At 29.9% G+C, this 24,884-nt stretch overlaps 2 protein-coding genes across 5 annotated transcripts in view; both read left to right on the top strand.

Moving 5' to 3' along the window:
• The first annotated feature begins 1,288 nt into the window (after nt 1-1,288).
• On the top strand, nt 1,289-19,914 carry LOC111288429 (1,4-dihydroxy-2-naphthoyl-CoA synthase, peroxisomal-like). 4 transcript variants are annotated; one of them, XM_022879313.2, is made up of 10 exons: nt 1,289-1,688; nt 1,770-1,892; nt 3,276-3,377; nt 3,492-3,530; nt 3,630-3,728; nt 3,973-4,020; nt 4,124-4,219; nt 4,313-4,435; nt 12,576-12,595; nt 19,632-19,760. In XM_022879313.2, the coding sequence occupies exons 1-9, from the start codon at nt 1,419-1,421 to the stop codon at nt 12,585-12,587; spliced, it is 912 nt and encodes a 303-aa protein (XP_022735048.1). In that variant the 5' UTR covers nt 1,289-1,418; the 3' UTR covers nt 12,588-12,595; nt 19,632-19,760. The 4 variants fall into 4 exon arrangements, with proteins under 4 accessions (XP_022735048.1, XP_089616035.1, XP_022735047.1 ...); XM_089759909.1 differs by lacking the exon at nt 19,632-19,760 and adding an exon at nt 12,715-12,807; XM_022879312.2 differs by lacking the exon at nt 12,576-12,595 and having other exon boundaries at nt 19,632-19,914.
• Nucleotides 19,915-23,150: 3,236 nt separating this feature from the next.
• Nucleotides 23,151-24,884, top strand: part of LOC111287273 (phosphatidylinositol 3-kinase, root isoform) — a 37,587-nt gene continuing 35,853 nt past the window's right edge. The window contains exon 1 of the mRNA XM_089759907.1: nt 23,151-23,355. Coding sequence (XP_089616033.1) covers nt 23,244-23,355 — 112 coding nt within the window. The 5' untranslated portion in view covers nt 23,151-23,243. The remainder of the gene's footprint in view (nt 23,356-24,884) is intronic.

The following is a 24,884-nucleotide window of genomic DNA, read 5'->3' as shown; positions in this document are numbered from 1 at the left end:
CTTTCCATCGGTAGGAATTCAAAATTCGGTTTTAACCGGGTTAATGGATTTAGTTAGGTTAATTGGTTGATCATGAAATAAATTTTGATTTATTATCGAAACTGATTTTTAAAAATTTCAATTTTCAATTAAAAAATTAATTACTTAAAATATCACAAAATTTAAATATAAAATTAAAAATCTATATAATGATCATTTTTATTTGTTATATAAAAAATTATAATTTAAAATTTAAAAAAAAAAAGAGTTACAAATATAATTATTAATTTCGTCGATTGTACTTATTGATATATGCTTGTCGAAATATCATGTACAAGGTATTTTTCATACTAAATTTAATATCAGCTAATTCCAATGGTTTTCAATAATTTCGGCTTTTTTTACGCATTTCGGTGGATTTATAATTTTCAGTCAGTACATAAGATGTTACTTTTTTTTTTTACTTAATAAAAATAAAATTAAAGAATAAAATATAAAAATTAAAGTTGAAACTTAAGAGCTTGTCTAGCCACCTTTTATTGTTTTTTTATATTTTTAAACTTAAAATGGTGCTATTATTTTATATATTTTTAAATTTATTTTTTTTTAAATTTAAAAATATTATATATTTATTTTATATATTATTAATAATATTATTATATACACGTTTATATTTTTTTATTAATATTTTTATATTAAATTAAAAAATTTTAAATAATATATTTAAACAATTGATATCGATATAATATTATTTTTTTAAATAAAGTTAAAGTGTCGTCTATATAGTATTATTAATTTTAGTTAAACGGATTAAAATAGGAAACATTAAATATCACCTTTTTATAAAATGATGTATAAATTAATTGAGTTAAATTTTAAATTTAAATAATTTATTTTATAAGTTATTAGAATTTTTAATTTAATATTATAATATTTAAATATTTTATTAAATTATTTTTTTAATTTATTTTAAATCAACAAATTTAAAATTTAAAATATAACTTAATCTAAATGAATTTTATAATTAAATTAATTCAAGAATTAAATAAATTAAAGTTGATTAATTAAATTTTAAAATTAATAAATTCAGTTAATTTACTGAAAATAAAATATTATAATTCAATTAATTTAATTTTAAATAATTCCATTTGACATGAACAAATAATAGCCCGTATCATTTGTTTATATTTTATATATTTATAGGGGCAGCAGCTGATGAAACGGTGCACTTCGATAGACTCAGACCAATGTTCAAACCGCATCTGGTTGTAGCGTCTGTAAGCGACATCTTATCTTATCCGATCTAAAATACTATTTCCCCTCTTTCAAGCCCACTCTTCGCTTCAATAATTCCATTTTTAAATCACACCAAATCTTCAAAATTTTAAAGTCAAAGCTAAACCATATCTCTTCTTACCGACATTTCCTGAACTCCTACAATGGCGCATATTTCAGACAAGGAACTCAACGCCGTGACAAGGAGGATTGCAACCGTCTCAAACCATCTCCTGCAGGTCGGTTTAGGGTCGAATTCCAGTTGGAGCCGTGGTTCCATTGGGTTCTCTAAGGCTTCGATGAATGATAGCTACCGTAGAATCCATGGTGAAGTTGCAAGCCATGAGGTTGAGTGGAAAACTGCTTGTGATGAGTATGGGAAAGAATTCATCGATATTATTTATGAAAAGGCCGTCGGTGAAGGCATTGCGAAGGTCCATTCAGCTTCATTGTTTGACTTTGCAAACAAGCTCAATGGTTATTATTATTGTTGTTGTTGTTGTTGTTTTTTTTAGATTACAATAAACAGGCCAGAGAGAAGAAATGCGTTCCGGCCGCAGACGATCAAGGAGCTTATACGTGCATTTAACGACGCCAGGGATGATAATTCCCTGGGAGTCATAATCCTCTCGGGGAAGGTAATTTCCAATTTTCCATTGTCCATCGTATCCGCAAATTATTAACTTTTTTTTTTAATGTTGATACTAAGGATTTAAATTACGGTAACAGTCACGTTTTCGGTCATATCGCGTTTATCACGGTTACAGATATAATGAAGACCTTTGCGGTCACTATGATTATTGCGATCATGAATTTTTTTTAATTTTACTCAACTTGCTATAAAATATGATAATTTTAATTATTAATCATAAAATCTCTTATTTTATGATTTTTAAAGTAATTTATATCATATTATGTGTTTTATTTATTTAAAAAAAAATATTTTTAGTAAAATATTCATATTTAAAAAATTATTTTTATGATAATTAAAAATAAAAAGAGATAAATAAATATATAAAAAATAAATAATCATAACGAATAATATATTTAATTATTTAATTACCGTACTTATCAAATTATTATCAAATTATATTATGCATAAATCAAATAATAAGTGATTAGGTATTCATAAATTAAGTAAGAACATTATTATTTATGAGTCAAAAGAATTGTTTTTTATGAACTTACAGTAAATCAAACTTGACAACCTCAATGTTATGGTCGATTTTCAACAATAATAACCTCAAGTCTACTTCTCTTGTCTCTTGACTAAATTGCACAGACCCACATAACTTCTTATCCCTTCACCTTGCATTCAATAATTTTTTTTTTTCAAATCTTTATCCTCATCCCAATCTCTCAGTTCTTTTTTTATTTGGTGTGTGCTATCTGTTGTTTCTATAAACTTTAAGTTTCACTCTCATCTCTTATCTCTTATTTTAAGTCTCAACAACTCTTGTCTCATTCTATCAATGTAACATAGTCCAATCTAATCTCAAACACACAAAATTATGACAAATTTGAAAATTAAAAAAAAAAAAATCCCAAACACACAAAATCATGACAAATTTGAAAATTAAAAAAAAAATAATTTGAGTGTTGAATTAATTGATTACTTTAAATTGCATATACTTAATTTTGATTGAAGTTGAACTTGAGAGAATTGATTTTTTTTTAAGTTTAAGTTTTATGGGTTTTTTTTTCTGAATTTGTAAATTGATGTTTATTTTCTTTCTTGTTGTTTTTATTTTAAGTTTTTAAACAAAATCAAATTTTTTTTTTTTGAATTTTTGAATGAAAATAAGAATAGCGGCAATAACGGACCGCTATTGTCGCTATTCACCATTATACCGTAATTTATGATCGCAATTCATCTGCTATAGACGAGATTCAAATTCTCTTCCGTTTTTTCTCCAATAACGGTGGTAGATAGTGGCGCGACCACGAAATTGCGGCCGTGACACCGTTATCCGACCGCTATTTGAATCCTTTTGATACTACATGATAATCTGATGCTGCAGGGAAGCAAGGCATTTTGTAGCGGGGGTGACCAAGCGTTGCGAAAAGCGGATGGTTATGCTGATTTTGAAAACTTTGGCCGCCTTAATGTTTTAGATCTTCAGGTACAAATTTCACACATGCTGAAGGCAACACCTTGTATTTTTCCCCCATTAAACATCTCTGATTCTTTAATTTATTAGTTACTCTTATCTATCTTGATTTTAATGCAATTGCAGGTACAAATTAGGCGTCTTCCGAAACCAGTGATAGCAATGGTGATTTGTTTTTCTTATTCAAACATAATGACAATATTCATGCCTTTGTTGTTCCGATTTCGTTTTGGTCTTTAAATTGCTGACGATATTATAAGCCAGGTTGCTGGTTATGCTGTTGGAGGAGGACATGTGTTACATATGGTTTGTGACCTGACCATTGCTGCCGATAATGCTATTTTTGGCCAAACTGGTCCCAAGGTGATTACAAACATATGTTCTGTTATTTCATGTAAAAAAGCTCGCTGGGAATGCCCTTCTTTAGCCCCTGCTTGGTTGATTTTGTTGTTTTGCTTCTAGGATGGTGGTTGCAGACCACAGTCAAGACTCAAAAGTCTATTTCCTTGTACCAAAATTCCCGCTTCAAATTCTGGTGCAAGGTGCTTATGCTACTTTTGTTAATGTTTTTACGCTGATTACTTTTATCTGATTGCATATGCCACAGGTAGGAAGTTTTGATGCTGGTTATGGAAGTTCCATTATGTCTCGTTTGGTAAGCAGTAAGAAAGATGTCAGCTTTTATTGGGCACATATGATATTTGTTCTCTGTTTTATACGCAATCTGAACAGTGTGTGGTCTGGATTTGGATAAACAGATTGGACCTAAAAAGGCACGCGAAATGTGGTTTCTTGCAAGATTTTACACAGCTTCTGAGGCAGAGAAAATGGGACTTGTCAATGCTGTTGTGCCGGTTAGTTGTTCTCGTTATTAACAGTCCTCTTTGCCTCTTCCATGAACTAATCACCATCTCCTCATTTTCTCCCATTAATCAATTCCTCACCAGCTAGAGAAATTAGAGCAAGAAACAATTAAATGGTGCAGAGAGATCTTAAGAAACAGTCCAACAGCAATTCGAGTGCTGAAATCAGCTCTTAATGCAGTCGATGATGGCCATGCTGGACTACAGGTACTTGTATTTCATTGTTGCTGTAAACACCCATTTATGTCTAGACCTCAATTAGGCTCATTCGTGTCCAAGCCCATTAGGTTCGTCTGTGTTCAGGCCTAGTTGGATTGATTTCCTCTATATTATTATTATTATTATTTTCTTTTTCTTTTTCTTGTCTTTCATGTTCTTTTTTTTCTTCTTTTCTTCTTTCCTTTTTTGTTTTAATTCACACGTAAACAAAAATATAATCGAGATCAGAATCCCGCTTGGTCAAAACTTCAATGCCAAATCATATCAACATGTGATTGCTGGAATCTTGGAACCTAAAATCCCGTCATGATAGAATTCAATCCCAAGATTTAAACCTGGGATTGATTCTGTCCCTTTCCTTAAACGGATCCTAAGACTGCCTATAAATTGAATTGGTTTTACAGAGGATGAACACACAGAAACACATAAAAAAATTTTGAAAAAGAATCTAGAAGAATTTTGGCAGTATGGGTTTTTGAGATTTAGAAGTTGGGATTCAGGGATTAATTCGAAGTTTTGGGTGTGATTTTAGGTTTCTAGAGGTGAATTTAAAGTTATAGAAGGTTTAGGGAAGGTTTAGAGCTATCAGGGAATTTTTTTGGATTTTTTTAAAATTTTTTTGGGTTTTTTTTTTTTTTTTGAAGAACTTTGAATTTTTCGACAAAATTTTTTGGTGAAGATTGAAGTTTCTAATGAGATTCTGGCAAGATTTTCAGAATCCAACACGTTTTTCAAAAATTAATGAGTTTTTTAGTTTTTGATTGAATTTTTCAATGACATCCCTAAAAATCGATGAGATTCTAAGTTTTCGATTATCGATGGATTTTCTAGAAAGAAGACAGAGGAAGAATCAGCTAGAGAGAGATAAGGGAAGAGACTTTTTAGTAGAAAGACGTTGGACCTGGCTTATATATTGTCTCTACACAACGTCATTTTAATCGTTTAGGATCCGCGTAATGACCTTGAAATCGACCCGATCTGATTAAGGTTTTTCTTTTTCCATTTTATTTTTATTTTTTGATTTGATTTGATATTATTTTATTTTTAACCTATTTTCTTTTATTATTTTTTGGTTTCATTTTTTAAAAAAAGAGTTATTTCTACCACCTTTATTTCTAAAAAAGAAAAAAAGTAAAAAAAAAATAAAGTTATAAAAAAAAGAAAAAGAAAGAAAATAGTTCTACAAAAAAATGATAAATAAAAAAATCCTTCCAATAAAAAAAAAATATTTTTAAATAAACAAAAAATAATTTTTATCATCTAAACTATTGGAGAATTGCTTTGAAGTGAGCCTTATCAAACTATTGGAAGGCTTCACTAATTTTTCTAAAATAAAAATTAATAAATCCAACGACAAAGCTTTTTCAGAGTGAGACATTAATCTCCATGAATACTTATGAGATGAGAGAATTTATCCTAAATTGCTACCAAACTATTAATAATTTTAGGGTTAATTTTTAATATTAAATTATTTGATAAAATTATAAAAATGACCTAGGCTTGGATAATTTGAAATCAAATTTGTACCATCATTTAGATGAACGTTGTGGGGTAACTACAACTTTTTTCATGCATAACCGTCTTTCGAACCTGACATATATTTTGCAAATCAAGTTCAATCAGGTGGCCAATCATACTTAGGCAAAAAAGATTGGTGGTGACTCTATCTAACCCATGTTTAGTGGTAGATCTACAGATCTATACGTTATGATAGTTTGACAACTCTACTGGAGACATTGAGAGTCAAGCCAGTAAATGATTTCTTATTATCCAAGCCTTGCTTAATAAGTTTAAAATTATTTTATTCCTTTTTATTGCTTATATCTACTTTATTATTTATTTTCTTTATATATATCTACTTATTTAGTTGTTCATATTTGCTTAAATATTTATTATTTGTATATATATATATATATATATATATCTATCATTCATCAACATGTGTATAACATAAGCCCTCCACCTGAGCTCTACCTTTAGGAGGGAGTGAAGTATCTATACCCTTATGAGATTTCATGTCTTCGCATAGGCCTGCGAAACACTTTCAGTCAAATTAAATCATTTTTGCTTGTAGCCTATTATGGATGAGGATTAAAGTGCCTTACTAATCTGTAATGGATCGTGATGTAAGGAATAATTTGGAAACCTTTTAGAATTAACCCAAATCGCATATAGTTAACTTTAAGAACCCAACCATAGAGCTTTTATCTTCCCACCCTTTGTAAATAATCCAAAATTCTAAGTCATGTTGTTATTTTAATTGCTATGTGATGTTTACTTTATGTTTTATTGAAGTGACTAACTAATTTTCTTGTCTTCATTTATTTCTTTTCCTTTTGTGCACATTCATGAACATGTTTACAGATTACATAGTATTTTTACCTCAAAGCTATTTTAACAAAAATCCTCGTGGATTCCACAGAACGTTAGGTTTATACCTCATTTATGCTGTTCAAATGTGACTCTCCTATAGAGGTGAAGATAGAATTAGAAAAGAAGCAGCGAAAAGAAAGAGATTGCTTACCACAGGGTTATGTCTTTATACTATCAAGAGAAGTTCGCCTACTCCTCAAACATAATGATTTGAAAAGCCTATCAAACATGTTAATTGTATGACCCCTTCAAGGCAAGATGCTTTTTGTGAGAAGTTTGGGCATATTGCATATTTGTTATCAGTGGAGGTTGATTACTCACTTATCAAGATGATGATACAATTTTGGGATCCTTCTTGCTGATGTTTCATCTTTAATGAGATTAATTTAATACCAATAATAAAAGAGTATTCAACTTTAGTGGGTATGCATTTACTGTATCCAGATAGAATATACATGAAGAAACATAAATCAAGAAGTCATAGAAAGTTGGGCCAAATCTTAGGAGTAGGAAAAAAAGTCATAAATTCATACATCCGAGAGAAGGGAGATCACAAGAGTATTCCATGAGAAGAACTCTGAGATTTTATTGTCAAGCATTCAGATGATGGTCAGGGAATGGATACATTTGCTCTTGCCATATATGGATTGGTAATTTTCCCTAAGATTTTAAGCCATATTGAGGTGGAAGTGGTTGATTTATTTTAACATATTGAAAAAAAAAGTGTAATTATTCACCAACTATCTTAGCAGAAACTATCAAATCTCTAAATTTTTATAGGTTGAATGATAAAGCACGTTTCATGGATTGCATACCCTTATTATATATATGGATGAAAAGTCATTTTGAATGCAAGAAGAACGCATTTTCCAAGCTTTATACACTCAGAGTCCGATTACGGAGTTCTGTTAGAGCATTTGGCCAAAAGTAAAGACTCAAAAGAAGTGAAAGTGTCTACTGCAAGGGTGCACAATGGGTCAGGTAAAATGGTTAGCTCTGTGGAAGGACAGAAAACCTATGTTGTATCAATATGGAAAAGAGACAAGGGTTTCATTTTTAGGTCTATAGGGACCAACGAGCTATGCATCATTAATGGTAAGGAGATAGCATGAAGTCGAACAATTTACCTTTATGACCTTCAAGCTCAACCAGTTTGACTATTCATATGGGGAGTCCAAAACTTTTCAAAAGATTGATAGCATGATTAAGGCCTAGAAAAAGCTTAAGAGAGTCAGCCCAAGACCATTCACTGATAGAGTCACTCAGGGATATCTGATTTGAAGAAATAAAAAGGGTCAAAAGATTACATTTATGCCTTGAAAGCATCACTTACCAATGGGCCAAGAGTTAGATAATAAGCTTTCTGAGTTAGAGTATGAAATGGAGAAAGAGAAACTGAAGCAAGAAATTTTAAAGCTGCAGGAAAAAAAGGACCAATGGTAAAATAAAGCAAAAAAATTAGAAATCCAAGTCCATAGGATCTTTAAGGAATACAGTAAAGCTTGAAAAGTTGTTAGAGAACGAGATAATGCCCTTAAAGAGTTGAATGAGCTACGACGGGAGCATAAGAGGTTGCGCATATAGGTATAAGTCAAAAAAATAAATAACATAGAGCTAACTCGTGAGAATGAAAAGTTAAAATAAGAGTGTGCCTAAATAGAATATGCTTTTATGAAGGTTGAGTAAAAGAATCAATGGCTTTCAGACCACATTTTGACTCTAACATTAAAGCTGAATGAATAAAAAAATCATGCTAGAACTCTCACAAAAAGGCATAAAAAGTTATCCTATTAGATGTGATACGGCAAAAGAGAAAATTTAGGAAGACAAATATACATAGAGCACTTCAAAGCTCAGATAGACAAAGTCGCAATCAAAGCAGGGATATGGTAAAAAAAGGTTGTGGCATTAAGAGTTTCGTTTACACCAACAGAGGAGCATGGACAAAAACGGTTAGACTTCATTGAGAAGGCTAAGGATCAATATAAGTTAGGCATTTTTATAAAGGACTAGTATTAGATTTGATGTAAAATAGATTCTTGTAGAATAAATGAAAGTTTTTTTTTGTTGAATTTTTTTTAAGGGGCAAATATTTTTTTTTCTCTTCTTTTTTTTTCATGCATTTGCATCATACTCATTTATTCGTTCATGACATTATCATTGAATCTTTAATTGTGGTACTAAGGTGCACGAATAGCTACACATCAATACAATACACGGGCTTAAGCTAGAAAGATGAAACAGGATAATACAAGTCACCTTGAAAGGATAGAAAAAGCTTAAAAGGCACTAGAGGAAAAGTTAAGCAAGATTTTAAAAGCCTTAAAAAAGTAAGTAAAGAAAAATCGATGAAAGAAGATACTTCATAAGAGGTTACTGAATCAGCATATCCTTCAGGCTTTAATCCATAACAAACCTAAATTGTCATAGTATTCCAACCCTAACAGGCAATTTTTCCAAAATACAATTATTCAGGAATGTCTTATACACCTAGCCATGAAAACATTTAGAGTTATGATAATCTTATTTTTGCCAAAAAGATAGCGAAGCCCATTCAACTCCTTATTACAGATGATACAAAGGAGAAAAAGAAAGCACAAACAATTATGCCCTTGAAGAATTCTAAGATTGATTAGGCCATTAACATGCTTAAAGAAAGATTAAAGGCTGTAAAGGAAATTGATTTTTATGGATCCATGGATGTAGTGGGACTTTACCTTGTACCAAACATGGTGATGCCACCCAAGTTTAAAGCACCGAAGTTTAAAAAATATGACAGTACTAAATGCCTATTACACATATCACTATGTACTGTTGTAAAATAACAACACATGCTAGTAATGAAAAATTATTTATGCATGTCTTTCAAGACAGTTTAATTGGGTCTACAGCAAGATGGTATGTCCAGTTGGATGAGACTCAAATAAAGACATGAAAAAATTTGACTCGATCCTTCATCAATCAGTATCGTCATATTATCGACATGGCCTCGAACCTTTTTCTTTGCAGGTAATGAAAAAAAGGCATCTGAATCTTTCAAGAATATGCTCAAAGATAATAGGATATAGCTATTCAAGTATAACCTTTTTTGATAAAAAAATTACAGTATTGTTTGTGAACACTTTAAAGTCGTCATGCTATAAAAGAATAATAATAAATGTGACCAAAAACTTTGCTAATATGGTGATTTTGGGAGAGATTATCGAAAATACCATAAAAAATGGTAAACTTAAAGAAGGTGAGTCTTTTAAAAGAGCACCTAAGAAGAAAGAAAGTGAGACTCAAGCTGTGAGTCTTAAGAGGTAGCAATTGATAAGCTGCTCTTAGCTAACCTACCTTACATACCACTACACGATAAACTATACCTCTACATTTCCTTACTAATCATCCACTCGACTATCTTATCCATCTTCACCAAGATCCTCCGCTCACCCAGTCAGTATTACAAGTAATACCAGAAAACTACGAACTAGGAAAATACTCACTTTTGATCCTATACCCATAAGCTACATAGAGTTATATCAAAAACTCTATAAGATCCATCTAATTACTCTTGTCTTTACCAAACAGCCCGAATTTCTTTATCCCAAATGGTATAATGCCACTGCCCATTATGACTACTATTATGGAGTAACGAGCCATTTTATTGAAAATTACCTTTTTTCAAAACAAAATGTGCAGCATTTGATTAAAGAATGGTTGATAAATTTTGATATCAGTGGGAGCTCAGCACTTAATGTTAGTGAGAATCTTTTACCCAATCATACAGTCAATGCCCTAGACAAAGATAAAAGGTATGTAAAAAAAAGGTAGAAGAGATTACAATGCCATTTAACTAGCTTTATGATGCTTTATATGGAGCTGAACTAATACAACCGGTGATTTCATGCACCTATAGGGGAGGATGCATCCCTAATCAAAGGTGTAAATATCTCAATGGAGCTCCAAGGTATTTTATTAAAAAATGTCAATAATTTCACCAAGAGCTACAAAAATTAATAGACTCTTACATGATAGAGTTATATAAGGAATCAATAGCCTTGAAAAATATTAGGGTGGCTATGACAGATAGATGGGTGCTAAAACTTATCATTATGTGTTGTAAGAAATAGCCATAAATAGCTGAAGGCAAGTTCATCCCCAAACCAGTAGCTTTCAGAGTCTTACGCCTCTTTTTTTTATAAAGATAATAAAGTGGTACCTTAGAGATATGAGTGTGAGGTGATAACCTAGAGGCAGCAAAAGGATATATCGAAAGGTTAAACTACTCATATAACTAGTGTTGAGGGCATAACTAGAAGTGAAAGATGTTATACCTCAGATACTTTAAAAAAAATGAGAAAAAGAAATGAGAAGCAAATTGAATCAAAAATTTTAAAAATCTCAAAGTTGGTGCCTAAAAAGGAGGCTTGAGAGTTTTTAAAGTTAGTAAAGCATAGTGAATATTCTGTGGTGGAACAATTGGATAAGATGCAACTAGGATTTCTTTACTTTCACTTTTTCTAAACTCATAATCGCATTGTAATGCTTTGTTAAAAGTATTAAATTAAGCTTATGTGGCTCATAATGTATCAGTGAAATATGTGAATCACTTGGCAGGGAATCTAGTGGTGCCACATCATATCTCTTTTAATGATGATGAAATTTCGCTTAAGGATAGAAGGAGCACTAAGGCATTACACATCACTATCAAATGTAAGGACCACATAGTAGTAAAAGTCTTCATTGATAATGGATCAACTATTAATGTAATGCCCGTGTTCACTTTAGCTAAGTTGCCTTTTGATATGTCTCATGTCTAAGATAGTCAAATAGTAGTCTGAGCATTTGATGAGACTAGACGAGAAATCTTAGAAGAGGTTGAGCTACCTATTCAGATTAGGCCATGTATCTTCAATATAAAATTTCAAGTTATGGATATCTCTCCATCATATAGTTGTTTATTGAAAAAGTCATGGATCCACAAAACAGGTGTCATCCCTTCCTCACTATATCAAAAGATCAAATTTAATGTGGAAAGATAGTTGGTGATTGTGGTTGGGGAAGAAAATTTACTAGTGACCTAACTCATAAATGCCTTACATGTGAAAGTAGCAGAAGAATCATTGAAATGCTCTTACAAATCTTTTGAACTTGTTAATGTAATAGGCGAAGGGCTTAAATTCAGTCATATTATGATCAATCAGATGGTTAACAAAAGTTAGAGTATCAGGTTCAGCCTAGGCAAAAGCCTACAAAGGATAAGAGAGATTCCTAAGATTAAATATTACAATTGCATATCTAGATTGGGTTATGAAACAGAGAAAATGCAGAACAACAATAAAAAGGTAAAGAAAGAATCAATGATCTTTTTCTATTTGAATGAAACCTTCATTTTTAGAGGATACATGCACCAAGAAGCTGAAGAAGAGATAAAAGAAGAACCAAAATGGGAGGAAGCTTTTGCTAAGCTATTCATTCATATGGTGGATGATGAAAGTCAATATGAGGAAGCCTAGGTTTACCCATGCCCGCCAAGATATGAATTGCACAATTAAAGGGCATCCAAATGCCTATTGTTTCTTATTTTCCTTCAATGTAATCATATCTCCTAATTGCTTATGTCCAAAAGTATTTGGATGAACTTTTATGTTTGGGCCTTTTATTTTTCATTATGTCAATAAAAGTAAGAGCATGCATTTTGTTCATTTCTTCCATTTCATTCATCACCCCATCAAAATTTCTTTCTAATATTTCCTATTCTATTGATTTTCAGGTCCCCAAATGAATGTGAAGGTAATCATGACAATGATCCAGGGTTTAACTTTAAAAATTTAATTAATACCGATGAACTTGATACTAAAAATTTTTTTGAAGAATACACTGTTTTGGATTTAATGAAGCTAATTGAACAGGAAGATAAATCAATTAAGCCTCATCAAGAAATTGTTGAATTGATCAATTTGGATAATGCCGAGAATAAGAACGAAGTCAAGATTGATATTTTATTCTCAAGATATGCTCGGACTTAGCATTGAAATAGTGAAGCATAGGCTACCATTGAGACCAAGATACAAATCAGTGCAACAAAAGCTAAGAAGAATGAAACCAAAAATGTTATTGAAAATCAAAGAGAAAGTTAAAAAGCAATTTGATGCAGGCTTGTTGTCAGTGGCCAAATAAATTGAATGGGTGGCTAATATAGTACCTATCCCCAAAAATGATGAAAAGGTGCGAATGTGTGTAAACTATAGAGATCTAAATAGAGCTAGCCCTAAAGATAATTTTTCTCTACCTTACATTAATACTTTGATAGATAATATAGTTCGACATTCAATATTCTCTTTCATGATGAATTATCTAGTTATAATTAGATAAAGATGGCTCGAGATGATATGAAGAAAACCACTTTCATGACTATGTAGAGAATTTTTATTTCAAAGTTATGCCTTTTGGGCTAAAAAATACCGGAGTAATCTATCAAAGAGCAATGATAATACTCTTTTATGATATGATACATAAAGAGATTAAAGTTTATGTGGATGACATGATTATCAAATCTCGAAAGGGAGAGGATCATATAGTTAATTTCAAAAAATTATTTGAAAGATTGAGGAAGTTTTAGCTTAAATTGAATCCAGCCAAATATACATTCGAGGCCAAATCAAAGAAACTGTTAGGATTTATAATCAGTGACAGAATGATAGAAGTGGATTCAGATAAAATTTGAGCTATCCAAAATTTATGTCCTCCAAGCACACAAAATGAAGTTCAAGGTTTCTTAAGCAGATTGAACTATAACTCCCAATTCATTTTTCAGCTTACTCTTAAATATGATCTCATTTTCAAACTCTTTCAGAAGAATAATCTTGAAGAGTGAAATGAACAATGTCAAAAAACTTTCGATAAGATTAAATAATATTTATCAAATCCTCTAATATTAGCACCCCTTATTCCAGGAAAACCATTGATTCTATATATAGTAGTATATGAGGGATCAATGAGATGTGTGCTGGGCCAACAAGATAAATCTGACAAGAAAGAAAAAGTTATTCATTACCTAAGCAAAAAATTCATAGTATATGAGTCTAAGTATTCATCACTAGAGAAAATATGATGTGCTTTGACGTGGATAGCTAAAAGATTTAAGCAATATATGCTCCACCACACAACTTAACTTATAGCTAAACTGGATCTCATCAAATACATCTTCAAGAAACCATTACTATCAGGAAGAATTGCAAGGTGACAGGTGATGCTTTTTGAATATGATGTAGTATATGTAAGCCAAAAGGTAATTAAAGAAAGTGTCATTGCTAAATTCTTGACAGATAAAGTCGCTGATGATTATGAGCCCATGAAGCTTAATTTTTCAAATGAAGAACTAATGTCCATTTCAAAGTTAGAAGAAGATGATGATGATGAAGAGATATAGAGGATATATTTCAATGGGGCCACCAATCCCATAGGGCACAGGATCGGAGCAATCTTAATATCTCCAACAGAGCATTACTATCCTATTACAGTAAGATTGAACTTTAACTACACCAATAATGTAGTTGAATATGGGGCTTGTGTTATAGGATTTCATGCTGCTTTAGACAGAAAAATTAAAACATTAAAAGTGTTTAAAGATTTAACTCTAGTTATTTATCAACTAAAAGATGAATGAAAAACAAGGGATTCCAAACACATCCCTTACCACAAATACATCTTAAAGCTGTGTAAACAATTCAAAGCAATTCAATTTGAACACTTGTATCAAAAAAAAAAAATTCATATTGCAAATGCCTTGGCTACTTTGACTGTAATGGTACAGATTGGTGATACTATTAAAATTTAACCTATCATATTAGATATCAGGACATGCCAGTATATTGTACCAACTTGGAAGAAAATGAGGATGGTTAGCCTTGGTATCATGATATTATATGATATCTAAAGAATCAGCAGTATCCAGATCACAAAAAGTGATAAGAGAACCTTGCGAAGATTGGTTATGGTATTCTTTTTAGATGAAAAAATTTTGTATAAAAAAAGTAAAAACCAAGTGTTATTACGCTGCGTAAGTGCCTTTAAAGCCAAAAAGATTATTAAAAAAGTTCACAATGGCGTATGTGAAACACATGCAAATGACATATGATGGTAAGACAGGTTATGCGAGTTGGATATTACTGGTTGACAATGAAAAAAGATTACATTGATTATACTTGAAAATGTCACAAGTGACAAATTTATGTTAACAAGATTCATGTTCTGCCCAATGCTTTACATGTTATAACATTACCTTGATCATTTTTTATATGAGAGATGGATGTAATTAGGCCTATCACACCAAAGGCTTTAAACAGGAATAGATTCATTTTTGTGATGATTGATTACTTCACTAAATGGGTTGAAGCTGCTTCTTTCATAACTGTGACTAGATCAATGATCTACAAGTTCATCAAAAGAGAAATAATTTACAGATATAGGCTTTCAAAAAGAATAATCTCAAATAATGCCAAGAATTTAAATAACAAGATAATGCAAGAAGTATATGTTCAATTCAAGATTTAACACCACAATTCAACTCCATATCGTCCAAAAATGAATGGGGTAGTAGAAACTACAAATAAAAATATCAAAAGAATTCTAAAAAAGATGATTGAAATATACAAAGATTGACACAAGAAATTACCTTTTGCTCTACATGCATATTGAACTTTCGTACACACCTCTACTAGGGCAATTCCTTTTTCCCCGGTTTATGGAATAGAGACTGTATTGCCAGTAGAAATAGAAATGCCATCACTAAGAATGGAAGTGGGATTAGAAGAAGATGAATAGATTTATGAACGCTATGAGCAATTAAACTTTATTAAGGAAAAGAGATTGATAGCACTCTGTAATGACCAATTGTATCAAAAGAGAATAATGAGAGCTCATGATAAAAAGGTCAAACCTCATCAGTTTCGAAAAGAAAAGTTAGTGTTGAAAAGAATTCTTTTAAGTCAACATGATAATAGAAGAAAATGGATCCCGAATTGAAAAAGACCATATATTGTAAAAAGAGCCTTTTCAGAAAAAGCTTTAATTTTGTCAGAAATAGATAGAGATGAGTTTTCTAGTTCTATTAATTCTGATACAGTTAAAAAGTCTTTGTTTGATTTTAAAAAATATAAAAAAAATAAAAAAAAGAGTCCAAGTTGAACCCAAAAAGGTAGCTTGTATAAAAAAAGAGAGGGAGAGTTCAAGTTAAAAACCTAAAAAGGCGGCTTGGATAAAAAAAAATGATCGAGTTGAAAACCTTGAAAAGCAACTGGAACTAAATGAAAGCAAAATCGGGTGAATAGAATATGGCATCACTTAGGAAGACATACCAAGGAAAGTGAATTTCAAAGAGCTTTGAAGCATTGGGGCATTGTGTTTTGATTGAGTTTTTAAAGGAGATCTAAGATTTATTGTCATGGTTATCTAATCATTTGTCTTGAAGATTGCTACCTTAAATAACCACTCTTAAATACACTCTTTGTACCTTTATAGCATCATTTGTAATTTATTACTTATCCTGATAAATAAAAACCCATCTTGTTGTTCTCTTTTAGTTCTATACATTGCCAATATCTTTGTCCTTTCTCTTTATACCTTGCCATGAAAAGAATAAGTGCATAATTTGCATCTCCCACTTTGGATTTGGGATAATAATTAATAATTGAACAAAGTCATACAAAATTATGTTACTTTGAAAGATTGAAAGACAAGGACCAAAAATGAACTTTTTCAAAACAAGAGTATAGCCTTTTGGGGATGAAGATCATCTTCAAGTTGATGAAAAATGGTTGCTTTGCCAAAGATGTGCATTCAAATTGGTGAAAAATGGTTTCTTTACCAAGGACGTGCATTCATGTTAATGAAAGATATTTTTTTCCCTAAAATGCATAGTAAAGATAAATATTCAGGGTAATGAATGAGGGTTTCTTTGCTAAAGATATACAGAAATAAAAATTCAGAAGCCTTAGTATCACAATTGATGTTTCATTTGCATTCCAGATAAAACATGTAATTGCATTATTCAATTATCCAATCTCGACTTAGGTCAGATTATCTTCAGACTCGTGACACTAGTCTAATTATTTATTAACGACTCGACTCAATCTTGGTCACCTTCAGACTCACGATATCGTCCCAATCATCTAATCTCGATGTAAGTTAGATCATTTTCAGACTTGCGACACCAGCTTGGTCATTTATTTATGACTTCGACTCAATTTTGGTCACCTTCAGACTTACGACGTCGTCTCAATCATCCGATTTTGACTTAGGTTAGATCATTTTTAGACTCACGACACCAACTTGATCATTTATATATGACCTCAACTCGATCTTAGTCACCTTCAAACTCATGACATCGTTTCAATCATTTGATCTCGACTTAAGTTAGATCATTTTCAAACTCATGACACCAGCTCGATCATTTATTTATGATCTCAACTCAATCTTGGTCACCTTCAGACTAGTAGCATCATCCCAGTCATTCGATCTCAACTTAGATTAGATCATTTTCAGACTCGCAACACCAGCCTGATCATTTATTTACGATCTCGACTCGATCTTAGTCACCTTCAGACTCACGGTATCGTCTTAGTCATTTGATCTCGACTCAAGTCAGATCATTTTTTGACTCACGATATTGTCTTGATCATTCAATCTCGATTTAGGTCAAATCACTTTCAAATTCGTGGCATCATCCCAGTCACTTGATCTCAACTCAGGTTAGTTCATTTTACTTTCAACTCGAGGTTTACCACTGGTCGATTTTACTCGCTGATTTGACTGGAATAGAGTGAGTGTCTAGGTCTTTGCATCATCTTTATTTAACAAAAATATGCAAAGAGTGACAGCTGTAGACATTCATTTGTGTCTGAACCTCAATTAGGCCCATTTGTGTCTAGTCCCATTAGGCCCATCTGTGTCCAAGCCTAGTTAGACTGATTTTCTCTGTATTTTGTTATTATTATTATTATTATTATTATTATTATTATTATTATTATTATTATTATTATTATTATTATATTTTTCTTTTCTTTTGTTAGTATTTTTGTATATATCATTGTTATATTAATATCAATATTATTATTATTATTATTATATTTTCTTTTTCTTTTCTTTTATGTTCTTTCTTTTTTTCTTTCCTTTTGGTTTTAATTCACACGTGAACAAAAATAGAATTGAGATCAGAATCCCACTTGGTCAAAATTTCAATCCCAAATCGTATCAGTATGGGATTGCTAAAATCTTAGGACCTAAAATCCCATTGTGATAGAATTCAATCCTACGATTCAAGCTTTGGATTGATTTTGTTCATTTCCTTAAAATAATCTTAAGATTGCCTATAAATTGGACTGATTTTATTGAGGATGAACACATAGAAACACAAAAAATTTTTGAAAAAGAGTCTGGGAGAATTTTAGCAGTAAGGGTTTTTGGGATTTAAAAGTTGGGATTTAGGATTTAATTTGAAGTTTTGGGCATGATTCTAGGTTTCTAAAGGTGAATTTAAGGTTACAAAAGGTTCGGAGAAGGTTTAGAGCTATTAGAGAATTCTTTTGGATTTTTTTAAATTTTTTTGTTTTTTTGAAGAACTTTAAATTTTTCAATGAAATTTTTCGACGAAAGTTGAAGTTTCCAACGAGATTTCGATAAGATTTTCAGAAACTGGCATGTTTTCAGAAACTGTGGATTTTTTGGTTTTTGGTTAAATTTTTTGGCGACATCCCCAGAAACCAGTGAGATTCTCAATTTCTGATTGAATTTACCGATGGGTTTTCTAGAGATAAGGCAAAGGAAAAATTGGCTAGAAAAAGAGAGGGAAGAGGCTTCTAAGCAAAAAGGCGCTAGACTTGGCTTATATGTCGCCTCTACACGATATCGGTTTGACCACTTAGGATCCGCGTGAACCTGACTCAGGATTAGCATGCTAACTCTAGTACCGACCAGACTCAATCGTAAGTTTTTCTTTTTTCATTTTATTTTTATTTTTTGATTTTATTTGATTTTATTTTTAATCTATTTTCTTTTATTATTTTCTGGTTTCATTTTTTTTTTTTGAAAAAAGAGTTATTTCTACCATCTTTATTTCTAAAAAGAGAAAAAAAGTAAAAAAAAAAAAAAGAAGTTTTAAAAAAAAGAAAAAAAATAGTTTTACAAAACAAATAATAAATAAAAAATCCTTTCAATAAAAAAAGAAATATATTTTCAAATAAATAAAACATAATTTTTATCCTCTAAACTATTAGAGGATTACTTTGAAGTGAGCCTTACCAAACTATTGAGAGGCTTTACTAATTTTTTTAGAATAAAAATTAATAAATCCGACGACGAAACCTCTTCAGAGTGAGACACCAATCTTCATAAATACTTCTGAGCTGAGAGAATTATCCTAGATCGCTATCAAACTATTGAGAATTTTAGGGTTAATTTTTAATATTAAATTTTTGATAAAATCATAAGAATGACTCAAGCTTAGATAATTTGAAATCAAATTGGTACCATCATTTGGATAAACGTTAGAAATATATTATAACTTTTCTCATGCATAATCAACTTTCGAACATAATATCTATTTTGCATATAAGATACAATTAGGTGGTCAATCACATCTAAATAAAAAATATTGGTAGTGATTTCATTTAACTCATGTCTAATGATAAGTTTATAAATTTATATATTATGATAATTGTAGCAGTCTATTTTAACCAAATGGCTAAACCAAACCGTATCATAATAATCCTTCACTGTTCAGTCAAAAAAAAAAAAAGAAATTATGACTTTATTTCATCTACTTTTGCAGGAACTAGGTGGAAATGCCACACTAATTTTTTATGGCACCGAAGAAGGGAATGAGGGGAAGACAGCATATGTTCAGCGTAGACGCCCAGATTTTTCGAAGTTTCCTAGGCTACCTTAATCTTTGCAGCCGCATTTGCATTAAAAATGTGGACTCTACCAGTCTACCAGTCTTTGAATGGTTTCATACCTATAAAACAGTCTTTTTTATGTAATTCCTATTGTTTGATCTTGCAAATTCAATTTATCTATAATAAGAGTAGTAAAAATACTCTCTTTTTTTTTCATTTTTCAAACGCATAATGCTCTTATTTGTTATATTTTAAATGAATTTTTAATTATAAAATAAAATGTTAAACAACAATATTATAAAAAAATTAAATTTTATAATATAAAATTTGCAAACGTAAAAAATTTTTTCTTCGAAGTCAGAAAAATACTAGTGTACTAGTAATTTTCTTCATTGGGTAAACCATACTCGTATTGTAAGCCCATCTCCACCTGATTTCCACCACCTCCTTATATTAGCCATTGGATTGCGGGGCCAGCAATATCATCCCAACGTGGCACTTCCACGTCAACTTCCGATAATACGTTGCACCTCCTCTCAGCCTTTCCTCTGTACTCTGAATAAGTTCCAGTATCCGATAAATTATTTTTAGGATAAAATCCATAAATAGTTATCTAATTTTAAAAGGCTGGTTTGTAAAATTTTAGATTTTGATAAAAAATATAATATTTAAAAATTTTTTATGTTTAGAGTTTTGTTTGATTTTCAAGTTACTTGTAATTAGATTCACTTATTCGGTTGAGGAAATTTTAATTTATTAATTCATATATAATTACTTAATCTCCTTCAAAGTAGTAGGTAATCTTTTATTTTATTTTAATAAAAAATACTCAAATGATAAATGATACATTTAGTAACAAAAGAAAAAAATTAATTTTTTTAATTAAATATACCTAATTATAGCATTTAACAATATCAAGTTATAATTGCTATATTAAAATATAAAAAAAATCAATTATAACATTTAGAATAGCTAAACGCTTTTTTTTTTATAAATATATTAAAAAAAATCAAATAAGACATTTGTTCAAAAGAAATACTTTATTTGAATTTATAATAATTTTAAAATATCGTCTATCAAATAAAGCATTTGAAAAAAAAAAGCCTTATTTGAAAAGGTCTTGTAAATATGTTAAAAAAACATAAAATAATATATTTGCTTAAAGAAACGCTTTAATTGATTATTAATTAAAACGTTTCAAGGATTATCAATTAAAGCTTTTTTCCATTGAAACACCATATTAATAATCACTTGAATTTTTATCAAACTGTAATTAATAATTAATTATGGCATAACAAAATTTTCAAGAACTTAAACAAAATTTTAACATGTGATAATTAAAGCGTTTCTTCTTTAATACGCTTGTTACATATTAAAACTAAATTAAAATAAGATAAATATAAAAAAATATAAAATTGAGTTCCAAACTTATTTTTTTAAAAGGTAATAGATATATGAAAAATTATTTAATTAATTTAAATTTGAAAATAAGATAACTTTTTTTATCAAAATCTTAAAATATCATAGAAAACCATGAATTTTTTATTTCAAGATTTTGGATATTATTAAAAATTTGACATTTTCTTTCATAATCGGATTACTTTAAATTCAATTAGGAAACAAATACCCATCACCAAGATTTCGATGAAAAATTTATGAACTTTTCAAATCGAACGCAATCTAAAAATAATTTTAAAATGATTACATAATTATTAAAAAATTTTAATTTAATTATTTAAATTTAAGTAAATTTTTTTTATCACTTCATCGTTAGTGTTTAAGGACATCTTGATGTAACAATATCACATCAACTATTAGGTGTTATTTGGCATTATCACATCATTTGACAAGTTAAGTGATATTGTTGGCATGGTATTTTAAATTTTGAAAAAAAAATAAATTTTGATCACTTAGCTTTACTAGAATTTTTATTTTGAACATTTAATTTTAAAATTTTACAATTTAATCACTAATAAATAAGTTTTTAAATTTTATAAAAGAATAAAAATAAGTATTTGATATTTGGGCATAGAGTAAAAAATCTCTTGAATTATAATTCAATAATTATTTAAGTTTTTAATAATTTATTATAATCAATTAAGTCTTTAATCTACTATTTTAATTTAATTGAACCTTTAAATTTACAAAATCTAACCAAGTAGTAAAATTTAGTTAATTAACCTTCAAACTATAATCAATTAAACTCTTAGAATTATTTTACAAGGAGAGAGGTAGAGAAAAAGGGAAGAAAAAGGAAAAAATATTTTATTTAATTTTCATATATATATATATTTATTATGTCATGTGCCAAATTTTAATTTATTTTATTGATGTTAGATGGAATTTTCTCCTAATTGATAAAATTTAATGGTATTAACTTTTTCATCCAAATTAATGTTTAATTGAATACAAATGGATGTTAGAGAGATTTATTGATTGATTGTAATTAAAAAAACAAAAAAGGTCTTGAACGAATTTTTAATTATAGTTCAGGAATTTTTTTAGCCCTTTAGCCTTCATATTTTTATTACATAGAATTAAATTATAAATTTTTAATTTTATTGTAATTATATTATTTAAATTTAAAAAATGAATGGATATTATTTACTTGCATAAATTACTAAAATAATATTACTTTAAATATTTTTCATTCAATTTAAATAAATTCAATTAAGTATTTTATATTTTATAATGTTAAGATTTAATTTTAATTTCATATAGTAAAATATTAAAGAAAATATAAATAACATAATTTTATTGTAATTAGAACCTTAACATTATAAAATATGAAATTTGTTTTGTTATATATATATATATATATATATATTTCTTTAACTATTTTATTGTATAAAATTAAAATTATGAACTTCTATCTAATTAAAATTTTGATATTATGAAATATTTAATATTTGAATTTATCTAGATGGATTGAATCACAAAGGTTTGAAGTAATGTTATTTTAGTAATTTTAACAATTAAATAATATTTATTCATTTTTCAAACTTAAATGGTATAATAATAAAATAAAGTTTATAATTTAATTGCATATAATAAAAATATCAAATACTTATTTCTATTTTTTTAATAAAATTTGAAGATTTATATATTAATGATCAAATTTTAAAGTTATAAAGTTAAAATTTTGAAAAAATTAAATGATCAAAATCTCTTTTCTATTTTTTAAATTTAAAAATATTACATCAACATATGACATCATATGATGTTACTTAACATTTGACAATTGATATCACAATACTACATTAGTACAATGCTAGATAGTTGCAGCTCAATGACATAAAAAAATATCTACTCAAACTGTAGTGGCTAAATTAAAAATTTTAATATTTAAATCACCAAGCCAAGGTGATTATTTGTTAATTATACCCTTATTTTTATATAGAAAGCCAAATACAGTTTCAGTTCTCTTGCCTTTACGCGAACTCCATCTCCATCTTTTGGCTGGCAGGGCCAACCTTCTGTATTTAAAAATCCATTATTATTAATTACGAAAATTCAGAGCTAATCAGAACCCTAAAAAAGAGAGAATGAGTGGCAACGAGTTTCCATTCTTCTTGTCTTGTGACATCAATCTTCCCGTTACCTTTCGTGTCGAGAGATTGGAAGGAACTTTGCCTTCCACCAGATCTCCCAATTCAGGTTTCAGTCCAAATTCACTTTACTATTCCGAATTTTAATCACTTCATTTTAACTTGTGAATTTGTAAGCCACCGAATCATACTAGCAATTTTGATGATGATTTCAGTATTACAATTAGTACAAAAAATTTCGCGCATGACTAAAAGTTTTATGATACAGCGTAGTGAAATTCAAATTTTCTTTCATTTTCAATTTGAAAATCTGAAATTATTAATAGTTTTTTTTTCAAATATCGGTACAATTGTCTGCCCTCGGTTTCCATTGCTGTACAGGAATTGATTCCACCAAAGAGGAGAGGAGAGCATAGCAGAACTTTATTGGGCTAAAAGCTTCCAATCCAATCACATCAACGGAAGTGAAATCAAACACACAAGAGACAATAATTTAACGTCGTTCGGTCCAACTGACCTACATCCACGGATAAGAAACAAGATCCACTAGTTGTAGAGAATTACAAACATACATCAAATCATCAACCTCACTCAACAATCAATACTCATAAGACACTCTCAATCTCTTCTAGTCCTATAGAGTATTCTCAACCCAAACAAACACAAACCCAAACCCTTGTGCACCCTTTCAACATAACCAAACACATACCCATATGCTCCCATACATCATACCTATGTAGACCCTCTTAATCTCCTCTAGTCCACTCACAAACAAACATACACACTCATAAGACGTAGAGCCCCAATACTCCTATGGGGTGTCTATCCCACAAAACCCTACAACTCTCTTACATCTTTTTCTCATACCTAACCCTGTAGAGACTTCACCTATTTATAACCATACAAACTTGCCCATTAAGAATCCCTCTCTTAGAATTCTTCTCCTGTAAGTCAAACTTACCTATTAAGAATCCCTTTCCTTTTAGAATTCTTCTCTTGCAAGTCAACTTACCTATTAAGAATCCTCTTTCTCTTAGAATTCTTCTTTTGCAAGTCTTCTTGTCCATCAAACAATATCTGACAAATCTCAAACAAATCTCTTATGGGATTTGAGTCAATATTCCCAACAATCTCCACCTTGACTCAAATTCCATTAATCATCTGTCTTCATACTAGACATGCTTGGCTCCACCTGCAATGAAAGTCTTACAATCATCTTCTCTTCTCTTGTGTCTTCACGCCTCATACAAACCAATCATCAATCTTCAAAACTTAAACTCGAACTCTTCTCTTGAATCGAGCTCCTTTAAGCTTACTTCTTCTCATGTCTCAAACCAAGCTCTTTTCATATCTCGAACCGTCAACTTTTTCCATGTCTCGAACCATCGGCTCTTCCCACATCTTGAATCTTCAACTCTTTTCACATTTCGAACCTTCAGCTCTGATACCACTTGTTGGGGAATACCACAGCTCTGATACCATTTGTTAAGCTAAAAGCCTCCAATCCAATCACACCAGCGGAAGCGAAATCAAATAATAAATCAAACACACAAGAGACAATAATTTAACGTGGTTCGGTCCAACTGACCTACATCGACGGATGAGAAAAAAGATCCACTAGTTGTAGAGAATTACAAA

This window comes from Durio zibethinus, chromosome 4, assembly GCF_047325235.1.
Source record: "Durio zibethinus cultivar Kanyao isolate XHJ-2024 chromosome 4, ASM4732523v1, whole genome shotgun sequence".
NCBI lineage: Eukaryota > Viridiplantae > Streptophyta > Magnoliopsida > Malvales > Malvaceae > Durio > Durio zibethinus.
The sequence above is the reverse complement of the archived record's forward strand: the minus strand, read 5'-3'. Positions and strand labels throughout refer to the sequence as shown.